At 40.3% G+C, this 24,299-nt stretch overlaps 1 protein-coding gene and 1 long non-coding RNA gene across 9 annotated transcripts in view; one reads left to right on the forward strand and one right to left on the reverse strand.

The window, feature by feature from the left end:
- SCARA5 (scavenger receptor class A member 5) overlaps positions 1-24,299 on the forward strand; it is a 148,043-nt gene that overhangs the window by 68,937 nt on the left and 54,807 nt on the right. For all 6 annotated transcript variants that reach the window (XM_072633825.1, XM_072633824.1, XM_072633823.1 and 3 more), the window contains 2 exons: positions 15,045-15,719; positions 22,723-22,803. In XM_072633825.1, coding sequence (XP_072489926.1) covers positions 15,045-15,719; positions 22,723-22,803 — 756 coding nt within the window. The remainder of the gene's footprint in view (positions 1-15,044; positions 15,720-22,722; positions 22,804-24,299) is intronic.
- LOC140520126 (uncharacterized) overlaps positions 1-24,299 on the reverse strand; it is a 35,575-nt gene that overhangs the window by 8,360 nt on the left and 2,916 nt on the right. Inside the window, exons 2-3 of one of the 3 annotated variants that reach the window (XR_011972404.1) lie at positions 18,281-18,428; positions 3,645-3,739 (exon numbers count right to left, since the gene is read on the reverse strand). This is a non-coding gene — a long non-coding RNA (uncharacterized lncRNA). Of the gene's footprint in view, positions 1-3,644; positions 3,740-6,873; positions 7,268-18,280; positions 18,429-24,299 lie in introns of those variants that run through there. The other 2 variants (XR_011972403.1, XR_011972405.1) reach the window with 2 other exon arrangements.

The following is a 24,299-nucleotide window of genomic DNA, read 5'->3' on the forward strand; positions in this document are numbered from 1 at the left end:
TCATATTGAACATATTTCCACATTATTCATACTGTGAAAGAAGAATCAGAGCAAAAGGGGAAAACCACGAGAAAGGGGAAAAAAGAGAAAATAGCATGCTTCGATCTGCATCCAGACTCCATAGCTCTTTCCCTGGATGTGGACAGCATTTTCCATCATGAGTCTTTTGGAGTTGTCTTAGATCCTTGCATTGCTGAGAAGAGCTGAATCAGACATACTTAATCATTGCACAAGGTTGCTATTGCTGTGCACAATGTTCTCCTGGTTCTGTGTACTTCACTGCGCATCAGTTCGTGTAAATCATTCCAGGTTTTTCTGAAATCTGGTCCAGCACCATTTTTCTGCCTAACTGAACCTCATTTTCTTGGCTTTTCCCTGGGAACTGGTTAGAGGCACTGTTATGTAGGAGAAGAAGCCCTAGATTCGGGTCTGAAGATCTGGGTGCGAGTCGGCTGTCAATTACTGGTTGTGTTAGCTTAGGCAATCACACCTTCTCTGATCTTCAGCTTTCTTACTTGTAAAATGGAGATGAGAATCTTCGTCAAAGCCACAAAAAGGCACTCACTTGCTTGTCGGCGGTGTTCATCAGTAAAAGCCATTGACAAGCACGTGAGTAGGAGATGTGGCTTTCAGCCTGGGCCGAGCTAAACTCACTTCACCTTGCAATGCTGCTTATCTACTTTAGGCTACATTTACATAATATTTTTGTAGAATGAGTAACAGCCTGGTGTACGTAGACTAGTGGTTGCTGCTACGGGCAGCACTAGGGAGGCGACTTTCCCAAGGAAGCCCAAACTGAATTAAAAGGACAATTAACAGAGGTGGTGGGAGAGAAGTCTGAGGGAGGATGGATGGTGGTATGAACTATGTTCAGAAAGGGCAACCGTGGTACCGTTCAGAGGTCAAGGCATACACTGACAGGCACACTTAGATAAATAAATCCAGAAAACTAGGCAGGATTGAAAAGGTGTTGGAGCAGCAGCTCAGATCCGGGGGAAGGATAGTCCTGAGCAGGCCAGGGAATGCTCCGGATGAAACAGTATAAAGTATTGGTAAATGACAGCCTGTCACATACAAAGTCCAGGGGTGATGTTTGGGAGGGAAATAGAGTCCTTCCAAGGCGGACCTCCCACCCCTCACTCAGTTGTACCTATGTTGTTCCCACAATGAGCCTGGACACCTCTTTGGAGAAGCAGGATGATTAACAGGGACAGTCAGTCATCTGAGTTGTCTGATAAGTGTCTGACTTAATACCTAGTGTGCCCATGAGCCTTCTGTATTGTGCCTACAGAAAGGTACTAGAAAACATGGAAAAGCAGAGGGCAGAGGACTTTTAATTCTAGGTATATGTGATAGAAAGAGAATAATTCCTGCTAAGGAGGGAAGGAACCCAGAGAATTGAGGAACTGCTCAGGAAGAAGTTAGGATAGGAGGGAAACTGAGGAAGAGTCAGACTAGGGCTCTAATGTGAGCTATATGCATTACACTCAAAATTCGGAGATTTTATTTTATAAGGCTTTAAACTATATTTTTGATCGTTCTTTGGGTGTTTTATTCCTTATTGGTTTTTTATGGAGTTGCTAGAAGTGGGAAATTCTTAGAAAATCTGCTTTCTTTCAGGGTCAATAGGGAAAGGAAGAGAGGCTAAGGACTTGGGGAGTCAGTTAGTTAACCAGCATTTATTAAGACCCTTTTAAACATCAGGCACTGAGCTAATTGCTGAGGATTCAAAGAAGGACAAAAAAGAAAGTCCCTGCTCTCAAGGAGCTCACAGTCTAACAGAGGAGAAAACATACATACAATTATGCACATACATATATACATGTATGTATGTGTGTATGTATGCATAGTGTAATCTCAGAAGGCAATAAGATTAAAGAAGATTCTTGGGAATCTTCTGGGAGAAGATTCTTGCAGATCATGGAGCTTTAGCTAAGATGTGAAGGAAGCCAGAGAAGCTAGGAGGAGGGGGTTAATTTGTAAAAAGAAATATTTATCTGGTGGTCAAGTTAAGGAAGTAATTGAGCCAGACCATGCCTGGAATCCAAGAATAAGTATTTGGGGGGGCAGAATAAATAATAATGGTAATAATAGCTAGCTCTTAAATAATGCTTTAAGGTTTGTATACTTCGCATATGTTATTTCATTTAATAATAATAAGAGAACTAACATTTACATAGTTCTTACTATAGACCAGAGAATAGGTAGGTTGGTGCAGTGGATACAACACTGGGCCTATAAGTCAATAAGACCTGAATTCAAATTCAGCCTCAAACATTTGCTAGCTGTGTGACTCAGGGCAAGTCCCTCAACCCTAGTTGCCTTAGTGTCCTCATCTATAAAATGAGCTGGAGAAGGAATTAGTAAACCACTCCATCTTTGCTAAGAAAACTCCAAAGTGAGTTTACAAAGAGTCAGAAATGACTGAACAACAACAGCTTATAGGCCAGGCACAATGCTAAGCACTTTCTAATTATTATCTCATTTGATCCTCACAACCACCCTGGGAGGCAGGTACTATTATTATCCCCACTTTATAGATGAGGAAACTGAGGAAAACAGAGGTTGTGACTTACCCAGGGTCACACAGTATCTGATATGGTTGGGGATCTTAAGGCTAGGGTATCATCCTTGCGGAAGGGCCCTGGCCCTCGTCTTGACCAGCAGTGGAATTCCATTTGGTTAACTACTTGATGAAGACCTATGTGGAAATTTGCAACCTCCAGATGGCACAGCAGAGACAGAAGTATTCCATGACACAACTACAGGCCATGAGATAGAAAGTGGTTGTAGGGGAGTAGGGGTGAAATGGACTAGACATGACTGCTTCCATAGTCAGCCCTTGGTTTTCACTAGGACTCCTGAGATGGATGAAGTTATAACTTTTTATGTGGATTATATTTTAAAAAGTCAGTGAGATTACCAAAGCTGATGCTTAGAGCCTAAAATGGATCTGTACATGGAATTATTAGATACTGGTAAAGTAATATCCACTGTGAATTTCTGTTAGGGAGATTGATAAGTAGAGGGGATCTCAGAAAACAAAGCAAAGATCACCACATAATCACCCCAAAATATGTAAATGTCCAACAAAAAATAGTAAAGATACTCAGGGATCAATTTTCAAGATATCCTAAAGAGGGGAAGATTCTGAAAGGACAGAAAGGAACACAAATAGTGGCTTACTTTTTTAAAAAAAATGGCTGAAAAGACATTGGCCACTTCACATCGGCACTGCATGCCTATTTTCCAGGTCTATTATAGTCTTCAAGATTGTCTATGAAAGGATATTCCTAATGAAAATGTGAAGGGGGTTACACTTTTTAAAAAAATCAATAAACAAACATGGTAAGCTTTTGTAGACAACTTTCTGTAGCAGATCATACCCTCACATTCACTCAGTTGAATGATGTGTAAAGAATATAAAGGCCTACCATGTTTGGTGATTATTAAAAAAAAAGTTATTTGACTTTAATAAGATAAATAAATGCAGCCTTAATGATTCTTCTTTACTAAACTATCTTCCATGTGTTTATTAAAATCATACAAGATCCATTGGCAGATGAAACCACAGCGATGATTGTGTTCGATCATCCTCTTAGTATTAATGCCAAATGAGGCTTCGAAAAGAGAGACACACTCACCAAGTTTGTTCACTGGTGTCATTAGACGATGTTCTAAATGTATGGTCCAAATCAGAGAGAGATTGCCTGCGGATGGTGAGGTCCTCCAGATGTTCCTGTTTATGGGTAAAGTTGTGCTGCTTATATTATCAAGTTGAGGAGCACTCCAAGACTTCCTCAGTAAGATTCACAACCACATGAAAAAGACTTGCTTAGCACAAGAAAAATGAATAGCTTTATATACAGAGCAATTGGAAAGAAAGATGGTCTATTGAGTTAGTTTCTTGATGTTGTGGTCCAATCAATGATTTGGAACTATGCCTAAAGGGCTATCAGACTGTGACATAGCAATATCGTTACTAGGTCTATATCTCAAACTGTTCAAAGGAAATTGAAAAGGACCTATATGCCCCAAATAATTACAGCAGCTCTCTTTGCGGTGCCAAGAATTAGAAATGGGGAGGATACTTTTCAGTTGGGGAATGGCTGAGCAAGTTATAGCTTACGATTGTGATAGGGTACCATTGTGCTATAAGAAATGATGAAAGTGATAGTTTCAGAAAAAAAATGGCAAGACCTAAATGAACCAATGCAAAGTAAAATGAGAGGAACCAGGAGATCATTGTGCTTGGTAGCAACAGTGTTGTAATGATGATCAACCATAAGACTTGGCTACTCTGATTAATACAATGATCTGAAAACATTGCAAAGGACTCATGGTGAAAAAATACTATTTCTCTTCAGAGAGAGAACTGATAAACTCCCTGTGCTAACTGAAGTATAATTTTCTCACTTTATTATTTTTTTTGCTTTTTTTGTGACATTGCTAATATGAAAACACGTTTTCCATGATTACACATGTATAATTCATTGATATCATTTTCCTTTCCTTCTCCATGAGGGGTGGTAGGGAGCAAGAACATTTGGAACTCAAATTTTAAAAAGAAAAAAATATTTAAAACATAAAAATAAATAATTAAATGTTTTCTTAGCATTTCATTTTTCCCCAGTTACATGTAAAAGAAATTTTAAACATTCATTTTTAAAACTTTGAGTTCCAAATTATCTCCCTTCCTCTCTCCCCAACCCCCACCACATTGAGAAGGTAAGCAATTCAAGATAGGTTATACATGTGTAGCCATGCAAAATATTTCCATAATAGTCATATATGAAAGAAAACAAACAAAATGCAAGAAAAATGAAGTTAAAAAAGATTTCTTCAATCTATATTCAGACAACATCTTTGCCTGGGGATGGATAGCATTTTTCATCACAATTCTTTCAGAGCTGTCTTGGATCAACAGCAATATTGCTGTTATTTTGTACATAGAACATTTCGCTTTGCATCAGTTCATGTAAGTCTTTCCAGGTTTTTCTGAGAATATCCTGCTCTTCATTTCTTATTGGACAGTAATATTCCATCATGATCACATACCACAATTTGTTTGGCCATTCCCCAGTTGATGGGTATCTCCTAAATTTCTAATTCTTTGCCACCAGAAAAGAACTGTTATGAATATTTTTGTACATAACAGTCCTTTTCCCTTAATTTTTTAATCTCTTTTGGGATACAGACCTAGTAGTGGCACTGTTGGGTCAGAGGGTATGCATAGTTTTATAGTTCCCAAATTACTCTACACAATGGGTGAATCAGTTCACAACTCCACCAACATGTGCATTAGTGTCTAATTTTCCCCATATCCCCTCCACCATTTGTCTTTATTTTTCTGTCCTATTAGCCAATCTAATAGGCATGTCCTATTAGTCAATCTAATAGACAACCTCAGAATTGTTTTAATTTACATTTCCTCAATCAATAGTGAGTTAGAGCATTTTTTTTTATATGGCTATAGATAGCTTTGATTATTTCACCTGAAAACTGTTCACATCTTTTGATCATTTATCAATTGGGAAATGGCTCTTATTTTTATAAATTTGACTCAGTTCTCTATATGTTTGAGAAATGAGACCTTTATGAGAGAAACTTGTTTCAAAATTTTTTTCACAGTTACTATTGCTAACTATATTTCCCTCCATCCTATTCTACCCCCTCTTTTATTTTATTTTCTCTCTCCTTTCACCTTGTCCCTCTTCAAAAAGATTTGCTTCTGACTACCCTTTCCCCAGTCTGTTCTCCCTTCTATCACTACCTCCCTTCTCTTATCCCCTTCCCCTCCTACTTTCCTATTTTTTCATGAGTTTCTTGTGTCACTCTTTTTTCTCTTCCCAATTTTTCCTCTATCTCTCTTACTTGATTTTCAGAACCTTTTTAAGCTGTTCCATGACTTGAGACCAAGTCCTATTTTTCTTGGAGACTTTGGATGTAGGAGCTTTGACTTTGTTATCTTTTTCTGAGTGTGTGCTTTGTTCTTCTTTGTCACCATAGTAACCTTATATGGTCAAAATCTTTTCCTGTTGTTTGCTCTTTTTCCTAGCCTTTTACTTGATTTTTAACTCTTTGTTAAAGTAGGGCTCTGCTTGCTGGGTAGAGGGCTCTTTCCCAGGTTTCAGGGGGGTTGTGTAGCTGTTTTCAGAGATACTTCTAGGGCCCTGTAAGTTTTTGGTTCTTTCAAGGTGGTATGTTCTAAGGAGACTTGCGTTTACTACCCTCTTAGCTTGTGGTCTGGTCTGTGAGTAACCTAAGCACTCTTTTTTTTTGCCCTGGAACTGTAAGGAGTCCCTGCTCCACTGTGGTTGCAAGCTCTAGTGTGCTAGTACTCCTCCTGACCCTGGGACTACTTCCCAGGACTGTGATCTGAATCCAAGCAACTGATCTGTGTCCTTCACCAGTAGAGAGATGAGACCACATGGTCATGTGAAGTTTGGTCCAGACCTGTAACTTCATGAAATAGGGAACTTACTAGTAACTTTATTCACCAATGAAGAGTGGCAATGCCTTTTCTTCACCTTATACATTGTCTTAGAGAGCAGGCTGGGGCTGAAAGTATATGTCAGAGATGGAACTTGAAGCTAGGTCTTCTTGACTTTGAGCCCTGTTCTCTATACAATATTGTGGGCTGCCACATGAACTATTGAAATAATAAGAATGATGATAATCAACAATAATCATAATAACATTGATATAACACTTAAAGATTTTTAAAGGGCTTTACAAATATTATCTCCTTTGATCCTCATAGCAACCCTGAGAGGTAGGTGCTATTATTATCACCACTTTACAGATAAGAAAACTGAGAGGTCAAGTGATTTTTTTTGTAGGTTAACACAAGTAGTAAGTATCTGAGACCAGATTTAAACTCAGGCTTCATTGTATAGTATTATATGATAGTATTATAGGTTTATTATATTGTGAGTTTATTTATTATATGGTAGTAGTACAGGTTTCATCTTATAGTATTTATAAGTATAGTATTTTGATCTGAAGGAAGCAGTATGGTACAAGTACATTGGTTCTGAAGTCAGAGGACCTGGGTTCAAGTCTTACCTTTGGGTTTAAATAAATAAATAAAATGTTTATTTTTTTAAAAGTGACAGGCTGGATAGAAAACAAAACCCTACAATCTGTTGCTTATAAGAAACACGTTTAATAAATAAAGACATACACAGAATAAAACTGAAGGGATGGAAAAAAATTTATGATGCACCAAGTGAATTCAGAACAGCAGGAGTTGGAATCATGCTACCTGACAAAGCAAAAAGAAACATTCAAAAAATAAAAAGGGATAAACAAGGAAATTGCATCATTCTGAAAGGAACCATAAACAATGAATCAATACCAGCATTAAACCTAAATGCTCCAAATATCTTAGCATCCAAAGTCATAAAGGAAAACTTAACTGAGCTGCAAAAGAAAAGAAAAGAATACAAAGATAGTGACACAATAGTGACAGGAAACTTCAGTGTACTTCTTTTGGTTTTGAAAAAGTCTAACTGAAAGATAAATAAATGGAAAAATATGGAACTGAACAATTGCTGCAGAAACTAGAGCTAAAACACTTATTGTGTCTTAACTCCAAAAAAAATACGTATTTCTCAGCACCATATGAAGCTTCTGTAAAAAATGTCCTTCACACAACTCAAAATTGTATAAGGCCACAGAGATATTAAAAATAAATATGAAAAAGTTAGAAATAGTAAATATATTCCATATAGGCTATAACACTATAAAAAGTTATTGAATCAGGGACCACAAACAAAAGACACAGAATCAAATTAATGAAATCCTAGGAACAAATCATAGAAACAATAATTATGTGAAAGAAAAGTATAATGATAATACAAAATATCAATATTTCTAGAATACAGCTGTTACTGTCCTCAGGGGGAAAAAAATCACATCCCTACAGACATAATTAACAAAATGTCAAAAGAAAGGATTAGTAAATTGAATATGAATTTTATAAATTTAAAAAATCAACATATAAACAAATCTAAAATAGCACAAAACAAATATTATAACTTAGAAGAGAAATAAACTAGAATAAAGAAATGATTAAATAAAATCCTACTTGTAATACTTACTATCTATGTTAGCTTGGGTAAGTCACATCCCTTTACCTTCCTGAGCTTCTGTTTTCTCTTTTGTTGGAACCTGTGGCTTCTAAGGTCCCTTCCAACTCTAGATCTATGATCTGAAGAAAGTCTTAAAATTTACTCTTTTCAGTATTTCCTAGAGACTTGTTCCAACCCTACACATTGTTTTATCATAATATTTGGGCAACTAGGTAGTGCAGTGGATAGAGAACCAGTGCAGGAGTCAGGAGGACCTGAGTTCAAATCTCACCTCAGACACTTGACACTCACTAGCTGTGTGACCTTGGGCAAGTCCCTTAACCCCTACTGCTTCATCCTGGGTCATCTCCAGTCATCCTGATGAATATCTGGTCACTCCAGATAGCTCTGGAGGAGAAGTGAGGCTGGTGACCCGTACAGCCCTCCCTCACTCAAAACAAAGTCAAGTGCAAGTCATGTCATCATTTCTCTGATGTCATGGTCTTCTTTGGCAACGAAGGACAAACACACACAAATCATAATAGTCCAAGATGAAAGAGAAGGCAAATATATTTACACAAGTCTGTGTGTTTGGGCTAAGGACTATGGACATAGCTAAGGACATAGCTTAAATGCAGAAACAATCCAGCACCTAACCTATCTTTAAAATAATGATAGCTAAAATTTATGTAGTTTTATAAGGTACTTTTCTTGAAACTACCCTGTGAGATAGGTAATGCAAATATAATTATTTCCGTTTTACAGATGAGGTAAGTGAAGGTTGCCTAAGCATTTTGCACCCCATGCTGCCATGGGGTGCCCAAGGACTGTGAGACCTTCTAATTTTGTCCAGATATACATTTTCAGACACAGCCAATATGTGCGTATCTGTTTTGTCTGACTATATTTATTTGTTCGAAGGGAGAGATTTTAGGGGGAAAGGGAGGTGGTAAGAATTTTGGTGGAAAACAGAGGAGGGATAATAGAAAAAGAAAGAATAACAATGTAACATTTAAAAATATACAGAAGAAAGTAGAGAAAGTTCAGAAGGGGCCACAGAAAAACAGAGCAACCTTGGTTTTGCCATATTAAATTTGTCATGTATTTTAAACTATGGGTGATAGAGATTCACAGTTTCATTTAGTCTTATTTTTGCTGTTCTTTCTAAGTGGAAATATTAATATTGATGCTTGTCAATCTCAAAATAGAAAAAGAAAATGTGAAGAAAAGGTAGTCTTTTCACATCTGAATATTCAATCACAGGTCTGTTAGATTTTAATAAGGACATCTGGAAACTGGAAGAATATGAGACTCTCTTTATTCAACCTCTTTGCTATCAAAACATATGGTTTGTTTTCAAAATTCAAAGTTTATTTTTGAAGCAAGGTTTTCTTTCTCCATGTTGTTTGCTTTCATATATTTGAGAATATTTTTAGATTTGGGAAATTTATGGTAGGACATGAAATGGCTCCTGTTTGGTTAGTGGTCTCTTTGGTCATCCTTCAAGAAGGTCCTGCTTACTTGGTAACTTTGCACAGCCTTACCTCACTTAAATTCAAGTCATTTGCATGTCATAGCATCACCTCACTGATATCAAGGTCCTCTTTGAGAACAAAGGACAAACAGCCAGTTTACTTGCCAGTGAATTCTTATAGGGACTTATGAATACTGGTTTAAGACTTAAGACTAGAAGTCAGTGTTTAGACCATTAAGAGACAGGTAATGTAGCTGTGAGATAGACTCTGGTGATAAGTGACTGTCTCCATCCAGGATGTAGAGGTGGCTGCAGGCGCTGGAGTGGGAATTCTAGCTCCTCCATTTTGTTATTTATGTGACTTTGGACAAATTATTTAATCTCTCTAGACCTCAGATTCTTTTTCTATAAAATGAGGAAGTTGGGGCAGATGATATCTGAGTTCTAGATCTTATTATAACAAGGAGAAATTAATACAAATATCCCTGAGTGAACCAAAGACTGATATAAGCCTTGTTTGGGTGAAAGTCATATATCAGTCAAAATATGTTTTAAATTTAACGGGAAGGCATTGGAATTTTTTAAAAAAGAGCTTTGACATTAAAAAGTACATTTGACCCCGTCTACATAAATAAAAATAAATGTGAAGTATTGTATCTTATACAATTTTTTAAAAAAAATTTAATTGTGAAGGGAGATAGAAGGGAGATATCATTTTTCCCCTTTCGTATGGGTTGGTATGTGAGGGCAAAGAGAAAAGAACAAGCTGTCAATCAACAAATATTTATTAAGCACCTACTATGTGCCAGGCATTTTCCTAGATGCTGAAGACACATGTTCAAAGGATGAGACAATCCCTACTCACAATGAGGACACCTTCTCATATGGGTCACAATTAGTACATATAAAAATATATGTAAAGCTTAAATCTAAGGTTAAAAATATAAATATATGCATATATATTTATATATGTTAAGTATGAGGTATTTTGGGAGGGAGGGCACCAGGAGTATGCTGATAAATACTTAACAGCTGGTCAAAGTCACATTTTAATCTGCATTTTTAATATTTTTTCCATCACTTCCTTAAGAATAAATAGTCAACAAAATATTAAATCAAGCCCTGATTTATAGTCTGGAAATTTCTGAGGTGTAAATATTCACACTGAAATTTGAACCACTGGTCACAAGCAGGTAGAGCTGGCACCAGCAGACCCTTGGATGGCACTAACACTCAGTCAAGAAACTTTTATTGTCTACTATGTGTCAGGCAGTACACTAAGCCCTGAGGATACAAAGAGAGGCAAAAAGGAGCTGGGGAGGCAGGGACAAATCAGAAAAGACTTCATATAGATGAAGTACAATCAGAAGACGGTGCCTGAGCTGCATCTTAAAGGAAGAGAGGGAGTCTATGAAATAGAGGTGAAACGGTATGGGGTAGTAAGGGGGTTGGGGGGGGCAGCCAGTGCAAAAGCATGGAATTGGGTTATGAGTATGAAGTATGGAGATGGAGTATGAGGAGCAGTAAGCATACCAGTTGGGTAAGCATGTATGAAGGGAGTGATATTTAATAAAGCTGAAAAGGTAAGTTGGGGTCAGATCATGAAGAGATTTCACTGGTGAATATTTGATCCTACACGGAGCCATTGGAGTTTATTGAAGAGGGGAACGATATGGTCAGACCTATACTCTAAAGCTATCAAATTCTCTGTTCACTAAAGTTTTAAGTCTACTTTATGTAGTTGGGAAAATAATCCCTAAATACTCTGCCCTGGTTAGACCACTTCTAGAGTATTATGTTCAGTCTTAGGCATCTTATTTTATTAAGGACATTGATAATCTGGAGAGTGTCCAAAGGAAGGCAATCAGGATACTGAAGGGTCCTTATGGGGATCATGCCTTAGGAAAATCTGTTGAGAAAAGAATGTTTAGTTTTGAGAAGAGAAGAGTTGGCGGGCGTGGGGGGAGGGGGAGGAGTGAAACAACATAGTCGCTATAGTAAGAGCTTAATAAATGTTCACTGGATTGAAATGAACTATATGACTTTGGGCAAGTCATCTTGTCTTTTGAAAGAGAGGAGGGGCAGGTGCAGAGGATATCATGAGTGCTTTGTAATCTTAAAGTCTATACAAATGTGATTTATTGTATTTTAGTGGAGCCATGATCTCACCCATGTGGGGTTTTTTCTAAAGTGTTGGTCAGACCATGTTATGCTCTGCTTCTCCCCATCCTTTACCCTACCCTTAGTGTACTCCAATGTCTCCCTAATACCTCCTGGATAGACCATAAAGCTTTCTTTTTGTCATTTCAAGTTCTTGATAACCTGGCCCCTTCCTGCCTTTCCAATCTTCTTATACTTCTCTCCTGTGGTCTAGTGACCTTGGCCTTCTTGCTTGTCTTCAAGCACAACATTCCATCTCTGGTCTTAGTCCCTTTGGAATCTGTCCCCTGTGCCTGGAACACTTTGCCCCCTCACCTCCACCTTTTAGTTTCCTTGGCTTCTTTCAAGACTTAGCTCAAAGCCCATCTTCTACAGGGAGTGTTGACCCATCTCCACATCTGCTAATGACTTCCCCTTTCAGATTCCCTTCTGGTCACTCTATAGGTATCTTGTATGCCCTGGTTTGTTGACTGATTGATTGACCATTCCCTCCTCAGAAGCATGTTACAACCCATCTATGCCGTCTTCTCCTGCACAATTGGTCCATGCCTTCACATAAATGTTTCATTACCCAAGGTGCCAGTGACTCTATTTTAGGTACAAACATATTTTATAGGTATAAACAACATGCCTGACTTACCTCCATTTCTGATCATATTTTTCCTGGGTGGTATCTTTCACCGTTCCTCTTATGCATGAGTCATCACTGGTCATATACTTCAACCTACTGATTCCCCCCCATGCATTTTCCTATTGCCCTTTGAGTCATACAAAGACATTCTTACTGTTGTTATTGTAGCTACCTAAGTTCCCTTGAAACTCAAAGTTCTCTGGTTGTGAAATGGAAGGGTAAAATGCCAGAAAAGATTAAAAATGCTTTGCAAGTGATTTTGCAGTACAATAGAACAGAGTGGGATGTTTGCCTAAATACAAATTAAGAAAGTCACACTCAGAAGTTGTTCCCGGCTAAGGATACCAGACATCTGGAAAGAGTTTCTTTTAAGGGGGGATTTTTTGGGGGGGAGAGTAGAAAGAGTTGAGATAGAACATCCTGTGACTATTACAAAGAGATAACTAGATTAATATCTGAGGAGAGTAAATTAACTAACCCTAAATGGGGGAGGCTGGAACCTCTGCTATACTTTTGAGGGCCAAGGAGATGACTGTCCAAAAATAATTTTCCTGATGATCTATCCTCATGCCTGAAGATGCTTTGGGGTGAAGGCATCATCTATGGAATGTAACTGTTAAAATATGAGTCCCAACAAAGACGTTGGGAAGCTAACACACACTAACAGTTATTAAAGAATTCAATAAGATTTCATTCCTCATTATCTCTAGGTGAAAGCAAAGAAGCTAGGCAGGATGATAACTTCAGAGTTGGAAGGGACCTCAAAGATCAGAGAGGAGACAGAGAAAGGTTAGGTGAAAAGAAGGGGAGGAGACTCAGATGTGCTTAGGGGAAGGAGGAGGAACTGGGAAGAACTGGGAAGAGGAGACAAAACAGGTAGAAAGGATGCCTAAAAGAAGGAAAAGAGTGCCTAAGTCAATAAACATCATTTAAGTGTTTTCTGCTTATATGCTGTATTCTTTCCAAGAGAATTCAATTCAGTTCAACCAACATCAATTAAGCACCTACTATGTGCCAGACACTATACTTGTCTGGAAAGAAGAAAGGGGAAGGGTACAACATGTACAGACAAATAGATAAAAAGAATAGACAAGAAGATAAAAGGTATAGACAAGATAATTTCAAGAAGGAAAGAAGGCTGATGGTTTAGGTGGTGTGGTGGGGTATTAGGAAGGACTTCTTGTAGGAGATGGCACCTGAGTTATGCATTAGAAGGAAGCTGGGGATCCTATGAATGCACAATCAGTTCAATTCTACATGCATTCATTAAGTGCTCACTATATACAAAGCCCTGTTCTAGGGAATGGGGATACAAGGACAAGACCAAAAAATCCCTTAATGAGATTTCATTCTGAATTCTTGGGGGTATTTGGTCATTGAATATTTCCCCAATTGATAGCAGCTAATAGCATAACTATTACAGGATTCTGCATATTTTTTAAAGGTGTTCCCCTCCTAAAAATAACTAATATTAATATAACACTTTAGGGTTTGCAAAGTGCTTTATGTATATTATTTCATCTGATCTTCATAAATTAGCTTGTGGAATTGGTGCCACTGTTATCCCCATTTTATAGATTTGAAAACTGAGACTGAGATAGATTAAATGACTTGCCCAGGGTCATGCAGTTATTAAGTGACTCAACTCACATAGTCTATCCACTACAACATCTGGATGCCTCACAAAAAAGAATGGGAATTAAGAGTATGGTGGAAAGAATGCTGAATTTGGGAGACAAGGGTCCTGGGTTGAATGTACCACTTACCTGTCTAACTTTAGACAAATCATGTAATTCTTCAGAGTCTCAGTTTCCTCCTCTGTAAAATAAGGGTTTTAAACCAGATGACCTCTAAGGTTCCTGCCAGATGTAAATCCATGTTTTTAAGCTGTGTAGTTGGGAGGTCTTGGCTTCCTTAGCCCTAAGGTTTACAAAGTAATAAAGCTGTAACTAGGAAGTTTTTTTTACCTGAGGTGGAGACAGGGAGTAGTGGTGGCATAGGATTGTCTCATCATAGTTGCAGTCCTATCGGGAGAGGAGGACAGGTCAGAGAGACCTGAACAGCTTGCTACAATAGTTGGTTATGGTTAAAGAAACCGGGAGTGGCTTTTCCCAGGATTAGTAAGCTACCAAGGTGGGGTTTTCACTTTGGTCTTACTGCTTTTTATTTTGTTTTGGAGGCAGTTAAGGTTAAGTGGCTTGCCCAGTACCACATAGTTAGTAAGTATCTAGCCCTGATTTGAGCTCAGGTCCTCCAGATTCCAGTGCTCTATCCACTGTACCACCTAGCTGCCTAACATAGGTCTTTTTGATTCCATGCCCACAGGCCACCTAGCTGTCACATGAAAAGACTGGGAACCACAGATATAATAGAGAAAATACTGAACTTGGGACCACAAGTATAATGAAAAGAACGCTGAAAATTGGGCAGGGAGGGGAGAGGCAAGCAAGAGCAGCATGGCTGTAGGACTCTGGAACTGAGGCTATAGTGTATAGGTCATATAGGCTCCATGGTCTCAGGATCTCCACAAAGAAGTGAATGTCCCCTTCTGATGTTGACAACCTGAGACAAAGCCTTAATGGCTCAGCCCTAGTTATACCCGTGAAAAGCAGTGTTTCTCCTTTATTCAGGGTCTGTTTTTCCATTCCTTAGCCTTTCCTGAGCTTACAAGTAGGCTAACAACAATTGTGCCTTCTCTTTGCAGTCTCTCGGACACAGAGTTCTCCGGACGACCTGAAAGCCCTTACGTGGAATGTGAACCGGCTGAATGAGAGTTTCCGGGACTTGCAGCTAAGGCTCCTGCAGCTCCCACTCCGAGGGGACATGATGGAGCACGTCTGGAAGCTTCAGGACCTGTTCCAGAACCACTCAGATTCCCTGCGCCTGCTGACGAGCTCCCTGCAGAGGCTGGAGGGCAACGTGTGGAGCCTGGAGAGCCAGGCTGGCCAGACAGAGCAGGCCATCTCCCTCTTGCGGGACAGTAGCAGCCAGCAGCACGAGGCGGCCCAGATGCAGCTATACCACCTCCAGGTGGAACACAATAGCAGCCAGCTGCTGCTCCAGCATCATGCCAGGCTTCTGTCCGAGCTGGCCACCAGGGTGAGCAGTCTGGGTGAGGAGCTGGCCGAAATGACCAGCGCGCTGGGCGGCATCAACCAGAGCCTCTCCTATGATGTGGGCATCCACCACACTCAGCTCCGGGACCTGCAGGTGTTGGTGAGCAACGCCAGTGAGGATGCCCGGCGCATGCGGAGGGTTCACATCGGCATGGAGCTGCAGCTCAGGCAGGAGCTGGCCATCCTCAACAACGTGACGGAGGAGCTGCGGCTCAAGGACTGGGAGCACTCGGTGGCCCTGAGGAACATCACCCTCATGAAAGGTACGCGCCTGCCCCTCCCAACCGTCGCTCACATTACGTAGCAGTCACGGATAGAGAGCCAGCCTCAGCCTCTGACTTGGGTTCGAGTCCTCTGCCAAGCACGGGCTGTGCCACCATGGGCAAATCTCTTAACCTCTCAGTGCCTGGGCAACGCGCTAAGACTAAATGACTGGGCAAGCCTGTATCTTCACTGCTGAACTAACTTCCCCAGTGGGAGTTCCCTGTGCTAGTGAAAGCCCACGTCTCTTCCAAACAGCATTTTACTTTTCTCAGATTAATCCTCAGAACAACCCTGTGGGGTAGATCATGTGGGAATTGTTCTCATTTTGCCGAGGAGGAAACTTAAAGAGGCACTTGCCCCGGGCTGCCTGGTACCGCTGAATTGCAAAGGCTGAAACTGACTTATTGCCCATAGAGGTCAATGGCCTGTTGTTAGCTAACCACTCTAAGAGAAGATAGGAGTTAAGTGACGTGTCCCAGGTCACACAGCTAGTAAGTGTCTGACTGAATTTGAACTCAGATCTTCCAGACTCCTAGCCCAGGGCTCTACCTGCTGCATCATCTAATTGCTCCTTCCTCTCCACTAACTCCTCCCTTCTCCAACCCATCTTGTACACTTTCATTGTGGGCAGAGACATTCAATAAGTCTCCATTGCCTAGGCCAGTGGTCTCCAGACTTGTATTCATGCACGGTAAAACATTTTTGAACTTGTGTCCCTAATGTGTATATATTTACTTATTTTAAAATAATATACATATGCCATTGTATTAATGAATTATGTATATCATAAAATGTATACAAGAATAGAAATAAGATAGGATGAGTTAAATTAAAGGTGACCTAATATTTGGTCCCTGAGTCAAATTTGACCTCCAGAGTTTACTCAATGAAGTGATGTGTATTTTAGGAAATTCATTTTGGAAGCCCAGTGGAGTTTGAATTGGAGTGGGGAGAGACTTGAGGCAAGAAGACCAACTAAAAGGCTACTGCAATGGTCTAGACGAAAGGTGATGAGGGCCTGAACTAGGCTGGGGGTATAAGAGTGGAGAGGAGACAGATAGGAGAGACGTTTTGGCAGCTAATTGAACATAGAGGTGAGAGAGAGAGAGAGTGAAGAAGGGAGGATGGCGCTGAGATGGTAAACCCAGATGGCTCAGTGCCCTTGACAGAAATTGAGGAGTTTTGAAGAAGGATAAGTTTGGGAGGAAATACGACGTAATAAGAGCTATAAAGGATTGCAACCCATCGATGCCTGTTTATCCTCTTGCCCCTCACTCTGTCCCACCCCAAATGAAAAGGAAGAGGCAGGACTCTTCCTCACCGCTGCCCTAGAGAGCAAAGCCTGAATTTTTGAGGGGTGCCTACCAAACCTCAAGGTGATTTAGGAGCAGGAAGTGGGTGCATTTGAGGTGGAGTTGGAATTTTCCTGATGGCACTTGACCTCAGCTTTAGAAGATGAAGGATATTGGACACTCTCTCATGAGGGAGAGGGACTTAATATCAATAAACATTTATCAGGCACCTACAAAAATAAACTTGAGGCAGGCAGACCCACCAACAGGCTGTTGTGACAGTCCAGGCATGGAATGATAAGGGTAGTAAGGTAAGGATTTAGAGGAATAAGGATAGGTGAGTTACTGATGGAGACAAGTCCCAAGCTTGATTATTGTGGGGAAGCTGGGATGTGAATCATCTTCCCATCCTCTGCTTGGTTGAACACAAATCCCTTGAGGTCAGTCTGTACCTTGACTCTCATCCCCCACCCTCCAGGACCTAGTCCTTATTTTAGAGACCACTGGTCCAGTTGGTAAACTTCAGACTCATTAGCCTAGCATTTGAAGCCTTCTGAGACCCAGGCTGATCCCCTCAGTGATCCCTAACATAATGATCTGGGCTGAAGTCCCAGTTCTGGTCATTGCTATCAGTGGGACCTCATACAAATCATTTCACTTAAGAAACTTAAGTTTCATCATCTTCAAAATGAAGGGATTGAACCACATGACCTATAAGGGCCCTTTTCTCTCTTAATCTATGATCCTCTGGTACCCACAGCCTAGTGAAGGGGCTCGTCACCTTTTTTGTGTCATGGACCACTTGGGTAGTCTGATTAAGCTGAGGGACCCCTTCTCAGAATGAATTTAGAAGCATAAAATAAAGACACAGGATTGCCAAGAAAAGCAATTATGTTGAAATACAATTACCAAAATATTAAAGAAAAATAGGTTCCCAACCCCCAGGTTAAGAACCCTTGGTCTGGGGGAAAGGGAAGATTCCCTTTCTCTCATATTCATACTTCTCTTTCCTGTCCCTATCCCAGGTCTATGTCCTGATCCCCTTATGTTAAAATCACTCCTATGAACCACTGGATCTGCTAGTGTGCTGGTTTCTCCTGGGTTCTGCAGAGATGGAGTCCTTCCATGAGCCTTTCTCTTGGTGTATGACCTCTTCTGCACATTCTCTGACTTGAACCTCCCATTTCAGAAGCATAACCTTGACTCTCTTTCCAGTTGTCAGCTCCTAGCAGTGCTCTAGAGTCAAAGGATCTGGATTCAAATCATACCTCTCAGGCCTTTTACTGTCTGCATCCCCTTGGGTAGCACGTTATATCTCCTGGGCTTTGGTTTCCTCAAAGAGATAGCCTGAGTTCACTTCCAGTTGTAGCTGGTGCAGCCTCTGCACTGTCTTCCTCCAAACTAGGGAGCCAGGATCTGAAGCAGAATGAGAATGATAGCACATTAGAGCCAGAAAGGGCCTTGTGGATCAGCCATCAGCTGCTCATTCTGCCAGGGTTGGCTTTAAGCTCCCGACACAGATGGAGGTACTGTTGTAGTGTTCATTTTCATTTCCTTAAATACAGAGCCCTGAGCAGGAGGGACAGTTCTGGAAGTCTGGCTCTGAGGCTACCCCAGCTGACAAAGGGATAGGAGATCTCATTCATCCAAAAAAAAAAAAAAGTTATTGAATACCTGGCAGCAGGGTCCTGCAGGAGCTCTAGATCTAGGGTCAGAGGACTTGGGCTCAAATCCTGACTGTCATTCACTGTTTGGATGACCTTGGGTGAGTCGTTTCACCATTCTGGGCTCCAGTTTTCTCATCTGGAGGATGGATTATTTGACTGCTAAGGTTCCTTCCAACTCTAACTCTCTGTTTGCATGATCTTCTAAATAACCTACTTAATGTGGTCATATTGGTTGGGATTACAGAACCTGGTCTAGATGAGGCATCTCTTCATGCCCAGCATGGTGTCTAGGGTCCTATGCAGCTGCATAGAACTCCTCATGCCAGCACACTTTGCTGATGCAGTGGGGGGTTTGGTGAGCTGTGCCTAGAGACAGTCAGAATAGGAAGACTTTCTATTTGTACAGCTGGGGTGATCAGGGGAACCCCTGAGTGGTAGGATTGGGCCAGTTGTCATAGAGCTGTTCTGGCTTCTTGTTGAACTGACAGGTACCTTGCTGGGATAATCCAAGGAACCCTGTGTAGCTCCAGGAGTAGTAACTTACAGGAGTAGGTATCCAGGGACTTGAGGTTCAGTCTCAGGCTTGCTTAGGCAAGTGGAGCCAGAGTATGTGTCCAGCTCCATGAGAACTGCCCTGGGCTCCCAGGTAATTCCTACTGCCGTTGCCTGGTCCTTCCATAGTCTTCATGTTATTTCAGTTTCTGGGCAGATTTGTAAAGTAGTAGGGGCAAGTAGTGTTATCCCCATTTGCCAGATAGGTTGAATGACTTGCCCAGCTAGTGAATAGCAGAGACTAGAGTCAAGCCCAGCACTCTGAGTCTGCAGCACAGGTTTTTCCTCCTACATTGCGCTGCTTCAGCAGCCAAGTGGAATACCCGTGGAGAGGAAGGTGAGAAGCCTGTCAAGTCTTCAGGTGCTTGGGGCTTCTATCGATATAGGATGAATCTAGAACACACACACACACACACACAGAAACATACAAACACACACAAATACACACAAATACATACACACACAAACACACAAACACACACACACTCCCTTCAGGAACCAATGAATTCAAACTAGAAGGAGGTAGGTCTGAGGGAGGGAAAATCCTCCAGGATCAATGAAGAGTTTATTGAAGACATGCACAGTCTGAGGCAGGTATATATTATTTCTTTTTCTTTCTTATAATAAAATTATCTTCTCCCCTCCCCCCTTTCATTTCAATGTCCCTGTCTTTTAGTGCTTGTGTACCTTTCAACTTTTGCTGGTCTCTCTGGGGTCTGCTCTTACTGACACTCTAAAACACACACACACACACACACACACACACACACACTGATCTTCCACTGAATCACTTTTGTATTTGTATCTTCAATGCACATGGGAGATATTTGATATTGTTAATTGATTGATTCCCAATTCTTCTCCCTTCCACCTCAAAAGAAAAAGATTTCTCCTTGTAACAAAGAATAAATCCACACATAGCTCCTATCTGGCATGCTGACCTCATTCTATGTTTATATTCTATCATCTCTCTTTCTCTCTCTCTCTGTCTCTCTCTGTCTCCCCCTCTCTCTGTGTGTCTGTCTCTCTTTTTCTGGTGGCACAGTCATTATTTCTTCAATAGGTAAGGCCAGGAGAAGGTAATAGCTCCCTAGTTCTGGTTTAGTTGAAAAAAAAAAAAGCTAGGATTTTTCCATTTTTGATCTTCCCCACCCCTATGTTTTTTCTCCCTTCCAGCCAACACTAGCAGAATAAGCACTTAGAGCTATTTTTCTAGACATGGGGATGGATTGCATCAATGAATGTTGTTCATGTTCTCTCCTCCAGGTCCCATGAGACCAAAGACATGATAAAGAGATGACCCCAGGCAGGAAATGGGCCAGCGCCAGGGTTTTCCTGTAGTTTTTTTTTTTATGCCAGTGATTTGCTGTTTATGTTTGATACTCAGTTACTCTGAATTTCTTGCTTTTTCCTTTGCTTTCCTTTGCTTTCCTTCCTTTCTTCCTTCCTTCCTTCCTTTTTTATTGTTGTCTTTTGTTTTTTATATCATCCTTATTTTTACTATGTCCCTTCCTTGCCACAAATTATTTTTAAAGATCTTCTAAGTTTTCAATCAATCAATCATTTATTAAACATCTATTATATGCCAGACATAGAGCAGCTAAATGGTACAGTGGATAGAGCACAGGGCTTGCACTTGGGAAAACTGATCTTTATAAGTTCAAGTCTAGCCTCAGATACTTAATAGCTGTATGACTCTGAACAAGTCACTTAACCCTTTTTACCTCAATTTCCTCATCTGTAAAATGAGCTGGAGAAGAGTCAGACCTGACTGAAAAACGACTGAACATATGCTAAGCGGGGGAATACGATAACAAAAATGAAATAGGTCCTAGCCTCAAAGAATTCACATTTTAATGGAAGAGACAACATGCATATATCTTGGTATATACAAAACACAAAGCAATTAAGAAACGAAACAAGCATTTCCTAATCATCTTCTATGTGCCTGGTACTGGGCTAAGCACTTTACAACTATTATCTCATTGGATCGTCAACAACCTTGGGAGGGAGGTGCTATTATTATCCTAATTTTACCATTAAGGAAACTGAGACAGGCAGAGGTTAAGTGACTTCACCAAGTTACACGATTAGTGTCTAAGGAAAGATTTGAATCCAGGTTTTCCATGTTGCCTCTCTGTTTAGAAACGATACATATAGAGCTTTAAGATTTGAAAAATACTTTAATCCCTCTGATTGTCGCAATAACCCTGTGAAGTAGGTGCTGTTATTAACACCATTTTCCATGGGATAAAAGAGATGCCCAGAGAGGTTGAGTAACCCGCCTAGGGTCACATAGGTAGTAGGTATCTGAGGCAGATCCACACCTTCATTGTCAAAGCCCCTCTCTCTAAATCACTAAATCAACCTACCTAATGAAAGGGAGGGGAGGTGTGGTGAACCCAAAGTTATAGATTAAAAACTAAAACAGGACAAAACACAGCTTTGGTAATTAGTTTGGAATAGGGATATGTCTAACATACTTGGAATTTACAATATTTTAAACAAGTTAATGAAGGTATATTGTGATGACCCAACCTCGGAAGAGCCAGGAAGCTGTCCAGCTCTCGCATCACTTCTGCTATGCTTACTCCCTCTTTTCTGGGAATGGACAACACCCCCACTCGGATAAATGTAGATATAGTGTGAGCAGAGCTGCTCTTTCCCAGCGACAGCTTGCTTGCCATATAGCTCACCCCCTTCCCTTGATTAATGTAATTCAATCTGTTTCTGTTTTTAAAGGCCTCAGGCCTTCTTTTGACTTCCTTTTGGTCAAAGTGTTCTTTCCCTGTCAATTGTATCCAGCGATACTGTCCTAAAGGGGTTGGAAACAGGAAGAGTACGCTGGCTCGCTATCTTTTCTTTTCATTCTTTCTTTCTTGCCCGTACAGATGCCTTAATTTTTTTCTAATTTTTAAAACATTTGTATTTAAAGGTTTGAGTTCCAAATTCTATACCTCCCTCCCTCCCTCCCTTCCCCCCTCCCTGAGAAGCATAAGCAATCAGATACAGGCTATACATGTGCAATTTTGAAAAACATTTATTTTTACATAAAGCATTAAATCTTGGCAGAATATTTGATACCACAGGATGTAGCACATCTTCAACTTTTTTCAGAGTTGATCAATACTTTGATTTTATAATCATCAATGCTGTGTTCAGAACCAAGGTTGCAGCCAAGTCTGCCGTGTAACATGGACAAGCATGAAACACCTTGGATTCATTACGAGTTTGATTTTAATTAGTTTTTGGTCATTGTACTTTCAGAAACCTTTTACTATTGCCAAATTTTCCTCAACCCCCACATTCTGTTATATACTTTAAAAAGCACTGGGCTAGACTACCTTCTTTCACATATTTTTCATTGATTCTCTTGATATCCTTGGGCTTTTTCTTTTCAAGATCCATTTGGAAACCAAATTCTCATTTATCTATTGGAGACTGGATTCTAGAAAGCAGTCCCTAACCCTGGTACCATTTCTCCATTTTAGGGCCCCCAGGACCCAAAGGCGATCCAGGAAATGAAGGAAGAGGAGGAACACCTGGTGCTCCTGGTTTGCCTGGACCAAGAGGTAAGTAAGAAGATGCTGCTGCTGCTACTGCTGCAGGAGAGCCAAAGGCTTCCTGAGTCCCCTGAGGTCACATAGCTCCCCAGGGAGGTCCTGCGATTGCTGAATTTTTAATTTGTCCAGTTTGGCATGATAAATGAACTTCCCAAGATATCATGTTCTGCCAGGATAACCAGGAATTGCCTGCCCCCTTAAGAGGACAATAAGATATTTTCCAAAACTAGATTTAATTGAATGCTTTTTCCTGGAAACTATTCAGAATCTGATGATGCCAGGCATTTTACAACTTAAGGAATCCCCTTCAATGAACCAACTAACATTTATTAATCATCTGCTATGAACCAGGCACTGGAGATACAAATACAAAAACAAAATAATACCTGCGTTTGAAGAGATTACATTCATGTACATATGTGGGTATTTATATTCCCAGTGCTTATGACAGTTTATCGCCCATAGTAAGTGCTTAATAAATGCTTTTTCCTATAGAAGAGACATCATAATAGCTAGTTTTAAGGTCTGCAAAGTACTTTACAAATATTATCCCTTTTTGTCCCCATCACAACCCTGGGAGAGAGGTGCTATTAGTCCCATTTTAAACATAAGGAAGCTGAGGCAGACAAAGGTTATGACCTGCCAGCGTCACACAGCTAGTAAGTGTCTAAGGATGGGTTTGGGCTCAGGTATTCCTAAGTCCAGGTCTGGTGCTCTGTCCATTTCACCACTTAGCTGTCATTCAGAAAGGAATGGGATGCAAAAACAAAAGGCATTGCTTAAAAATATGACAGCTTACCAACCCTGGAAAGGGTAGGACTGAAAGATAAAAATTCAAAATCAAGAAGAAATCTGAAGCCAGATTGGAATTAATGAATTATTAATAGGAACTAACCTTTATGTAAGACTATAAGGCTTATGAAGCATTTTTACATATATTATCTTATTTTATCCTTACAACAACTCATGAAGTAGGTGCTGTTACTATTTGCATTTGCAGAGAGGGAAACTAAAGCTCAAAGAAGTTGTGATTTGCCAGGGTCACATAGCTCGTTAAATATCTGAGGCAGGATTTGAACTTAGGCCTTCTTGACTCTGGGAGCATCTAGGTGACTCAGCCAGCCCTGGAGTCAGGAAGACTCATCTACCTGAGTTCAAATCCAGCCTCAGACACTTATTAGCTATGTGACCCTGGGCAAGTCACTCAGCCTTTGCTTATCTCAGTTTCCTCATCTGTAAAATGAACTGCAGAAGGAAATGGCAAACTACCCTAGTATCTTTGCCAAGAAAACCCCAAGTGGGGTCACGAAGAGTCAGATGCAACTGAAAAAAAGATTAAACATCAACTTATTGACTCTAAGGCCAACCCTCTGTCCTCTCTGCTCTCTAGTTATTTATGTTAAGGATCACTGAGAAAGGTCACAACTGTAGCTTAGACTTTTTCTTTAAAAGCTGGCTTAAAATGCAACCTTATTAAAATTGATGAATGGTCATGATAAAGCCTT

The sequence above is a fragment of the Notamacropus eugenii genome, chromosome 1, assembly GCF_028372415.1.
Source record: "Notamacropus eugenii isolate mMacEug1 chromosome 1, mMacEug1.pri_v2, whole genome shotgun sequence".
Lineage (NCBI taxonomy): Eukaryota > Metazoa > Chordata > Mammalia > Diprotodontia > Macropodidae > Notamacropus > Notamacropus eugenii.